Source organism: Aptenodytes forsteri, unplaced genomic scaffold (assembly GCF_000699145.1).
Source record: "Aptenodytes forsteri isolate BGI_AS27 unplaced genomic scaffold, ASM69914v1 Scaffold237, whole genome shotgun sequence".
Classification (NCBI taxonomy): Eukaryota; Metazoa; Chordata; class Aves; order Sphenisciformes; family Spheniscidae; genus Aptenodytes; species Aptenodytes forsteri.
In genome coordinates, this window is record NW_008794451.1 from 2,010,412 (window position 1) to 2,021,226 (window position 10,815).

At 37.7% G+C, this 10,815-nt stretch overlaps 1 protein-coding gene across 1 annotated transcript in view; it reads right to left on the bottom strand.

Moving 5' to 3' along the window:
* The window catches only part of ABCD3 (ATP binding cassette subfamily D member 3), a 23,556-nt gene extending 17,297 nt beyond the window's left edge, over positions 1-6,259 (bottom strand). Inside the window, exons 1-5 of the mRNA XM_009290457.2 lie at positions 6,225-6,259; positions 3,991-4,092; positions 2,293-2,381; positions 1,315-1,384; positions 376-473 (exon numbers count right to left, since the gene is read on the bottom strand). Coding sequence (XP_009288732.1) covers positions 376-473; positions 1,315-1,384; positions 2,293-2,381; positions 3,991-4,065 — 332 coding nt within the window. The 5' untranslated portion in view covers positions 4,066-4,092; positions 6,225-6,259. The remainder of the gene's footprint in view (positions 1-375; positions 474-1,314; positions 1,385-2,292; positions 2,382-3,990; positions 4,093-6,224) is intronic.
* Between the last annotated feature and the right edge of the window lie 4,556 nt (positions 6,260-10,815).

Here is a 10,815-nt window from a genome sequence, read left to right on the forward strand (position 1 = left end):
GCTGACCAATGCCCAGCCAGCCCCCGAGCAGCGGCCCCCCTGGCCAGCTTTCCCCAGTTTATGTACTGAGCATGACGTCCCATGGTATGGAATGTCCCTTTGGCCAGTTGGGGTCAGCTGTCCTGGCTGTGCCCCCTCCCAGCTTCTTGTGCACCTCCAGCCTGCTCAGTCGGTAGAGTATGGGGAGCTGAAATGTCCTTGACTAGTGTAAGCACTGCTCAGCAACAACTAAAACATCGTTGTGTTATCAACATTGTTCTCGTCCTAAATCCAAAACACAGCACTGTACCAGCTACTAGGAAGAAAATTAACTCTATCCCAGACAAAACCAGGACAGATTTTAAAACCCTTAGACGTTAACAAGGTGTTACTTACTTAAGATATTCCTCGTAGAGGTATCTGGTAAGCCTTACTCGGAAGCAAAGTTTCAATTCATTTAGACCATACTTCAGGAAGTTATTCACTAAAGAGATCTAAAACAAGAGATGGTATTTCAATATTCAGCTAACAAGATTTAATATACTTAGATCAGCCTGCAGCATAGATTGTGCAAACACTTTAGAACAGGTGAATTCTCCCCTTGAAGTCAATAATACTATTAAACACACCTAAGACCAACCATATAGCGTCTGCAAGACCGCTAATTAGGTTTCTGTCTACATTTTTGAAAACCCCAGTTCCCAGTGGATCTCACCACATCAAAAGGTTTAATATAAAACTATGTTCATATAGCATATCTTCAGCTCTTCTCATAAGCTCTAGAAAAGAGCCACCATTTGACAATCAGTACCTGAAATTGATCAATTCGCTTTTAAATCTGTTGTAAACCAGGTACGTTTTCTATTCGGTAGTAACAATTACTTCTATCTGGTGCAGGTCAGAGATGGAAAAACATGTAACAAATCTCAGAAGAAGCTGTAAGAAGTATAAAAATTAAAGACTAGGAAGAAATCATCTTCAATGGTGCCAAGAGTCCCACACCTATAATGTTGAAACGTCATCCAATCCGTAAGATGTTACTACGCAGTCCTACAGATGGCACGTTAAGCTATCAGTCAAAATTGCCATCAACAAAACCAACCTGAAAGCCTAAATGTATCTGTCATAAAAATGGTTGCAATCAATAGGGAAACATGCTGGTAACGTCTCCCACACAGTGGAGCCAGAAAATGAAGTGTGTCTTAATACAGACCTGCATGTAAAACAACTAATTTCCATGGGTTTTAAGATGCTCATTTGAGATCTTTTCCTCAAATTCTTAATTTACATTTAAAATATGTTCTACTAAAAGGCTGGCACAAGAAAAGCACTTACAGCAGGCATTGCGGCGATGAAGTTAAACAAGTATTTCTTGAAATCTTTTCTGCTGCGGCCAATGATAGCGCTGTAAAGGACCATCAGCTAAGCGTTAGTTACAAGAGAAACAAGAAAGTATAAACTAGCATGTCTTAAGTGGACCAATTCTCAGTGGACCACACAGAGGGAAAAAAAAAATCATCGTGGAAACCTGTAGTATCAGCTGTAGGATCAAGCATGACAGACTTCTGTAAGTTAAGTGGTAAGTGACAGACTAAGTAATTATTTCCCTTCTGCTCCTGCAGTAACTGCCTGCATTAAGGGCTCAGAAATTCACGGTCACAGAATACCAGTTCCTTTCATTCTTTGCTTTCATAGATTCTCACAAGAGAGAAGCAAAGCAGTCCTTCCATTCTACAAAGCACTGAAAGTCTCTCCTGAAATACAGTATCATTGTGAATTACACTTCAAGACAAATTCTGACTTGCTTCAATTAGCAACAAGCGCAACAAGAATAATCAGAGGTCTAGAAAACACTTTCTAAAACTTTATGACCGAAAGCATTGTGTTTATCAATCTAAAGAGCAAACAGCTCAGTAGGAAGAACAGTCCTAATATCCAAACAACATGTCTGAGTCTATGCCACAGAACCACTATGCCACTATTCTGAAGTGCCCTCTTAGACGTTCAGATCACCATAAGATTTAGTCTTCAGTGTACAAAATGTGACCAAAAGAACTGAAAAGCATTTAATAAGTAAATTTTGGTTAAAAAAATAAAATTGTGTCCACAGCAGAAAAACAGTTGATTAAAAATTATTTTTTTCTTTCAAAAAATACAGGGATCCCCCCTCCACAAAAAATTGCAACTATACCAGTTTTCGAACTGTTTCATATAAATAAGCAAGCTATAAAGCATCTGAATACGTGTTCTGACAGATTACTTTCCCTGTTAAACACAAGAAAGAATGTTTAAAAACAACAAGTTCATAGCTACCTTTCAATGACTGTTCCATTTTGAATCATCCAAATATCACAGTATGTGCGGACTACCAGCATCACAGCAATAAGCAGCAAATAACCTGTCTAGTACAAAAATAAAAGTGTAAAAGTTAAACAATGGATAAAATTCACCACTTTTTTCTAGTTAAGTGGTCCAACCGTATCTAGCAGAAAAGTATTACCCTGCTGCCCCCAGCTAACGCAGTATTTGCTTACTTTGCAGGAAACGCATTAGCATACAATATTTTTAATAGAATTCTGATTACATTTTTATGAAGAAAGTTTGTCTTTTAAAAAGGTGTATTTGGTTGATACATATACTGGACACATCTTATAAGATGGAGTATTGCAGGGATAAAGAAGTTACTGCTATTCTGAGACACTTTTGTGCCATAAGCATGGGTCATATAGGTTGCAAGGGACCTCTGAAGGTCACGTACTTCAACTCCTCACTCAAAACAGGGCCACTAGTAACCAGTCACCACACAGATCTTGTACCATTGATCAAAAAACTTTAAGCCCAACAGACCAGCCAGTTTTCCATCCACCTCATTGTCCAGTCACGCAGCCAATTCAGTTTGGCTATGAGGGTACTAGGGGAGACCTTAGTCTCAAGGCCTTGCTAAAATCGAAGTATTCAACATCCTCCGTTCTTCCCTTATCCACACAGCCAGTCATCTCATCACTGAAAGCAATCAGGTTAGTAAGGCATGATCTGCTATTCATAAACCCAGGCTGGCTGTTTGCAATCACCTTTTTATCCTTCATGTGGCCGGAGTTAGCTTCCAGGAGGATTTGCTCACAGCCTTACTAGGAATACGGTGAGGGTGACCAGCCTGTAGCTTCCAGTATACTCGTTTTTGAAGATGGGAGTGATGCTTGGATTTTTTGGGGATCATCAGTAACCTCTTCTGATGGCCATGACCTTTTGAAGTTGATGGATGCCAGCTCTGTCAGCTCTTTCACAGGCATTCCCATCCATGATACTACCTTCTGTGTACCTCCCTTTTGTGAATGAGCTGTCAAATGTCCCTGTTTATCCAGGCTAGCTGGCTGCCATGCTTGCTTTACATTCTGTACACTGGAATTCATTGCTCTTGTGCCTGATGTATGTTGGAAGTTCTAATATATTACAGTCCAACACTTAAGTTCTGACCTCAACTAACACTCCTTTAAAAAAAAAAAAAAAAACTTAAATGTTCTGGAAAGCATGAGAAAGATGCTGAGGCAATTTTATCTTGCTGCATAGCTTTCCTGAAATGATGCTAACAAGTTTTTTTGACAAATTCACCGTCTAATAAGGGTTGGCCTAGATATAAGTTACAAAAGCAAAATTATGGATGAACAGCATGCTATTTAAAAATAGGAAGCATCTGCACAGAGAAGTGTACTACCTTGCATCAAATCAAACAAAGCCTGGGTGCCCTTTTAAAAGATATGCTACAGACAGTAGTTACTACCTGACAGTAAATGGCTTATCTTGTAATTGAAACCAGAATGCAACTTTTTAATGATCTAACAACTGAACATACATGTAGATTTTTATATTAATATGTTGCTATTTTAAAACATGTAGTACAATTTAGTCCTATTCAAGTAAGGTATATGTTTTTGTTTAAATTCCAATGTAATTACGAAAGAAAACTTGACTCCAAAATGTTCATTTTTATTTGTTACTGTAAGCAATGCTTACCTCTTTACAAAGTGTTCTAGGGACCATTATTTTCAGGATTCGACATATTCTTGCAATAAACACTCTGTCCACCATTGCTCGCTCCTTCTTCCCCTCTTTCTGCTTCACATAGAACAAGCAAAACGAGAAAAGTGAGATTTTTCGGCAACGTATTATTTAAATGTTGATGTGATATTTTCCCTATCCAAGTTATTTACAGCTACCTTCCTTTTGCAGCATTTGCAATATTTCCCTCCAATTTAAGACTTGCTCACACAAGTTAAATGAAATGTACGAATCGGGAGCATATGCCCTCACAACTAACAGAAATCCTAAGTAAGAGAACTAAGCTATCAAAACAAATTGCAATAGGAAGTAGCTGCCATGATAGAAAATAATATTTATTTCAAACCTATATTAAAAGTGATAAACAAACAATGCAGACCATAGCATTAAAACATCCAATTACAAGTTATAATGCAGTCTGCCATCTCTTAACATTGCTTGTCTCTAGAAGACACCATCAGCCAGTATTTTTAAAGATGCCTTCCATCATTTGTCTAGACCATCAAAGGTTTAAACTCCTTGACTGTACAGCCCAAACTTGCTCCAAGTGAAACCAGAATTTGTTATTCGTTTACTTCTAAAAAACGGTGCGACACACTCCTAGCAAGCTAAATCTACCAGACTTAAAATCCCTCCTATACCCAAACACCTTTGATTTGGGTCAGTTGCATTTGTTTACTCCATATAACCAGGCAGGAAACCTGAAAGAAAAAACTAGGGAGACAGGATAGGGAAGACAAAGAAAGTAGCCTATGATTCACCATTAATCAACTCAGACAACCCTATCAAGCACTACTTTTTTATTTCTGAGGACGATTAAACCACAGAAACTTGCACCAAGAGCCCAACTTAATCTCTTCACTTACTGTTTACATATGCAACATGATGGACAACAAGCACAAGCTCTGAGCCCCAGCAAACACAAATTTACTCTGAATGCGCTGTGAATAAGCCTACACCTGTTTTTCATGGGATGAAGTCAACTGTAGTCCTGTCCTTTTCAAAAAACTGTGTGAACACAAGCTACGGATAAAAATTCTAGCCAGATAGGATGCTATATGGTAGATGATAAAAATGTTTCAATTAAAAATTATTTACACAAAAATTCAAGCAATCTCAACAACTAAAGACTACTGTCCAGGCCTAATGAAGCATGACCCTACACGTTATTGCTTTTCTGCAATAGAAATGACAAACACAATGTTTGACGTGCGAAATTTCTAGGAGTACCTGACTAAACATATTTGATGTCTGAGCTGAACCTGTTCTTCCCTTCTATTCATCTCTTCCCCATTTCTACTTTTGTGTTGCACTTACATTAATCCCAGTATCTTCTTTCCCAGAGGTTTTTTTTCCTTAGACTGTTAATTCCTCATTCAATATAATTATATGCAAGATGGGTAGGAATAAGAGAAGGCTAGTTAAGACTTTTACAAATAGGTATAGCTATGCAAAATACAAGTGTTTATGGCAGATAGTGCAGTCAAGGTCTGGCTAGAAGTTAACACGATGCTTGCATACACCTTTGTATTTATCCAGCCTTTTCTTAAGTTTTCAGCAAAGATGGAAGTACGTGGAATAGTCATCTATTTGTACCATCATATGACCCAATATTTCTAATCATGGGCTCTGCCCTTTGGGCTAACTGTTGTATTTTATTTGAATATGAAACAAAAAACTTGACTTAAAGGGCTATAATATATACTTTCCAAATAAATGAATTAACAGACACACAGAAGACCAGGGAAATGCCAAACCTCCAACCAGAAGTCTGAAGTACCTTTTAGAAACGGTCAGACTCTACATCTTGTTCCATACTTTTTTCTTTTAAATAAAAAGCAAATACACGTCATACCAAATCTAAAGGCATCTGTTTGTTGCTATGCCTACAGCCAGACTTACAACACTAGTCCTTAAACATTCATAAGGCACAGAGAGATGAAAAAGCACACGTACACATCAAGCACATATCATTATGCAGCCAAACTTCAGCCATATGTGATTAACCTGATTCTTCCATTTGTTTCACCAGCGCAAGTCTGAAAGTATCATTCAAGCCACATGTGCACCAGGTGCACATAGCCACCGTTCTGTCCAAAATAAAACTATAATTACGGGACTTAAAGTTAAAAAAACCTATCAGTATTATTTCAAATTATTAAAAATATATTACATGAAGAAAGAATTACCTCATTGCTCTGCAACGCTTGTTTTCCACTTCTTTTACTGTAGAGGAAAAAATAAAGTATTTTTCTTGTTATTAACACACATATCTTTGTCTTGATCTCTACACAAAAAAGACAACAAGGAAAGCTTGGGATTATATCCCTATCGATTTATTTCAAAGCAGTACAGTGTCTTCACAAGAGGGCTACCTTTTATGTCAAACTTACGTGTTGCTTTTATGCTATTTCAATGAAACCTTACTCCTTCCAGCATTCAGTTTCATGTAGAGAAACTAAGTCTCCCTTTTTCATCTCCGAGTTTTGCTTTACCTTGGCTTCTGTACCATAAACTCCTAGTGTTTTTATGTTTCCAACATACACTTCGCAAGCATGGCTACATGGTTCCACTGACCACAAATGAAAACTACATGAACGCAGATTCAGCAATCCAAGCAACCCAACTTTGATGTTTCGCACTATCTACGTAAGCCAAACAGATTTGTTTTGCATTATATTTGACTTTCAAATAACACATTTTACTATATACAAAGATTATTTCTTCATAAACATGCACTGCAGGGGAAAAAAAGTCAGATCCTGTGAAACCAAGTTCCTGCAAAGGTGTGCATTAGAAGGGGAGCTAGTTTTTATTCTGTCCTTTTTCTTTCCCCTGCATTTTACAGAACAGTTAGGGGAACAACATTTATCAACTAGTGCTAAACAAACATTCAAAAGTACAATCCTATTCTTCTTCCTCTCCTTTTAAGAAAGGCAAGCTGACATATAAGAGAGTTATAGTTTGTTTGTCTTCCTTTCTGAACATTCAAGCATCAGAGAAGCACATGAAGCTGTTGGGAGAGCTTATGCGTTTATGTAGTTTAAAAGTGACAGATAACCATGTTAAATTGTAACCTACCATTTCTCAACCATCATACTAAAACATTGAGAGCAGGCTGCCTCAGAACTACAATATTCGTACACTTTCAAGACAGCACCTAGGAAATTACAGGGAAGCAGAAACTATGAAAGGCACTGCTCCTTCTGCCTACAACATCAAAACTGCCACACAACCAGTTATCCCACAACTTTATCAACAGCATCATTTCAGACTTGTGCTTTAAAGCTCTGCAAAGAAAATATCTAGGATGAAACCATGCCTATTTTAATCTGTGATTATTAGAAAGATCTATGAATGTCACTGACCAATGAAGAGAAATGACTTAATTATTATGAGAGGAAAAGGCAAGGTAGCAGAAGAATGAGAAAAGAAGGGAAGGAGGAGACCATGCAAATGAGAAGGGAGAGATGCCAGTTTAACAAGAACTTAATTAAAGGTAATGGTGAGACAGAAGCCTGAGAGGAGAAGATAAAAATCTTGTAAGACTACTTGTGCAAAAGACAGAACAAAGAACATGAAGGGCAGCAGAGGGCAGACTGGGGGAGAAATAACTTCACAGAAGTTCAGAAGAGATGTAACACTTAATCAGGCCATGATGGAAGTACGTCTGTGGAAATGGTAACAGCGTGCAAAGTCTAAGAAACAATCTAGTTAGAGACTACGTCCTGGTGACTAGGCGCAATGCATTGCTGGTAGAAGAAACTTCTTAATACATCTTGTAATTTTTCAAAGTACAAAAGATTCACCTGTTTTTTAAAAAGTGTCCTTGTGTATGGATCAGTCCAATCACATCTGGTTTGGGATTAGGGGAAAAGTAGTATTCTTAGGGGTAAGTTGTGATCAAACTATGTGGGTATTTCCTTAGATGATTCATGATTTGCAGTAATGCAAAATGAAAGTATGCTGCTCTTCCAGATATGCTATAATAACGCCTAGCTTTGTTGTTTCAAGGCCTGCCAATGTTTGAATTCACAACACTCATAATATGCAACTATTTCAGCTTTAAAAGGATCAGAAGTGAATACATTAAAATAGTAATATATTAAGAAGATGAGGCCCAGAATTATTCTGGCAGTTGAATACCTTTGATGTATTTATTCATACATTTTTTCCTACAGTAGCTGTTGGGAGAAATTCAGTAGCTTAAACTGATTATCCATTAAAGAGAAAGGACTGTTCAGAAACAGTGATCTTAAATTTAACTGTGAACTCACATTTAAGTAGAATTTCTGTTTATAAAGTTTAAGATAAAAATTAAGCATTTGTAAATTCAAAACCTAATGAAGAGAGCTTTAACAGTGTTTTGTTCTCTTTTTCTAAAAACAATTAATGCAAGCTCAAAACAAGACTAATACTTCAATAAGAAAGGAAATAATGAAGTACGGATTATCTAGAAGCAGAAAAATAAACCTGGCTACATAGCTCCAAAAATGTTGCTCTTGCTATTAAAAAAAAAAAAAATCCATTGTTATTTAACAAGTAAAACCATTTTACTTGCAAGAAAAGGCTGTGCTATAGTTCTGCCTAGAATAAAACTTCCACAGGCCGATTACTGCAGAACTTTAAACTTCCACAGGCCCATTACTGCAGAACTTTTCCTTCTCAAGAGTCTCATTTTTTCAGTCCAATACCTACTGGCACTACTCCGGACTCCATCATACCATTGTAGAGGTTTTTTTGAGAATTGTGGTTGCATTCTGATTGAGTTTAAAGACTAAATAACACCCTCAATTAGTCAGCAAGAATACAACAAGACTATCTGGTTACAGCAGAGAGCTTTACCATTTGGAATAGATTCAAGCTCTCTATTATTCCAGACCTCTCATTTACTTAATGCTGGAGCATCCCAAGCCTTACTGGTGAAGGAAGGTAAGAGCTACATGCCGTCCAAATTCTCTACTGCAAACGACTCCTCTGGTATAGGGGCCATCGTTGAGCAGCACAGTGTAAGGATGGTGTGGAATAGAAACATAAGGCTGCCTTTTACTGCAATGTTAACTTTAGTGATTACCTTATCCACACGTATCGCCCTCCAGTTGGAGTTAAACTGTGCTTTTTATTATCGTAGGAGTGCCTTGAAGCTCAAGTACTACTGATTCTTGACGTGGTGATGTGGTGGGGTAACAGCTATGATACAGCTCGGGTCAGTACAATTCATCACATGCTTATTCAATCAATATTACTACAATTCAGGCAGCTACTATCACATTGCAGAAGAGCTCTACTTTTGATCTTTAGTGTAGTTACTCTCACTTCATCACAAGGTACTCACAATGAAACCCTTCCCTGAGCGTATGTATCAAGGCTGAAGCTGGACTGGCTGGGACAATGAAAGACCCCAAAGTAAAAACAACTTCCAGACTGTTTGAATGGGAGTAGCACTGGATTCAGCAGTGATGTGAAATGTGTCCCACAGGGAACACATTCCTGTTCCTCTCTACCTCGAAGTCAGAACGGTGCAGTGACCGTTCACCATGCATTTCTCCCCTTTTCCTTCTATATCAGAAAGTCCTGAGATTTTTCTCCTGCCCTTCCCTGGATTTGGATTGCTTTTTAACTTCCAGCCATGAGCAACCCTGAGGCATTAGATTTTATCAAAAAGAATTCAATAGTTACATTACAGATACTAAGAGAATACAGAACCTTGCTTTAGGCGACCAAAAAAAAAAGGTACGGTGAGAAAAGACAACTACAAGAACAAATATTCAAAAGATGACTTCATGGCAAGAAAAAAAAAGTCTGGCATACACCATAAAACAATCTCATCCAGGAAAGTAAATTATTATTATCATTCATTGAACTTATGAATGCCTAACTTTGCAGCTTAAAAATAATAATGTGATTTTAAACTGAACCATGACAATTTATGCATGGACAGAATATTTTGAAAGCATGAGTCAAGCACAAATTAATACAGTAACATTTAGTCAAAATTGAACCGCTCTGATTTTTCTCTGAAATAATAAAACCTGTAGAAATAAAAAAAGCTAGCTTTCTTCCAAACTCTTACTGTACCCATAGAATACAGAGTTGTGTAGCAGAATTACTTAACTTACTATAACATCTCCACTGTCTGCTTGCTTTTCAGTTTTTCCACATGGAAGATGCTTGACCGAAACTAAGTTTACTGCTAGGGAGTTATGAAAAAAGACCTGCCAATACAGTAACGAAATAACAGACTTCATTAAGTAGCAAGTAGGTAATGGGCAGACTTTTGAGCTTCCTTCATGCCCTCACAGACAAGGAGGGGTGGTGATGGTGAGGTTTTTGAGAAGGGTTACCCAGACAATATGTAGGAAAAAAATGTAAGAAAAATTATGGTACTAAAATATTTCTAGCACTGAGCCAAATCTATTGATTTGGATAGGAATAGTTTTGGTTAAGGATAGGAACATAGAATATTCCAAGACGAAACAGCACTTAAAAAGTGTTTCTGCATAGTTTCTTTACTTTTTTCTATGGAAGCATTAAAAAAATCTTAATTATATACATCTGTCCTGGTTTCGGCTGGGATAGAGTTAATTTTCTTCTTAGGAGCTGGTACAGTGCTGTGTTTTGGATTTAGGGTGAGAACAATGTTGATAACACAACGATGTTTTAGTTGTTGCTAAGCGGTGCTTACACTAGCCAAGGACATTTCAGCTCCCCATGCTCTACCGGCTGAGCAGGCTGGAGGTGCACAAGAAGCTGGGAAGGGGCACAGCCAGGACAGCTGAC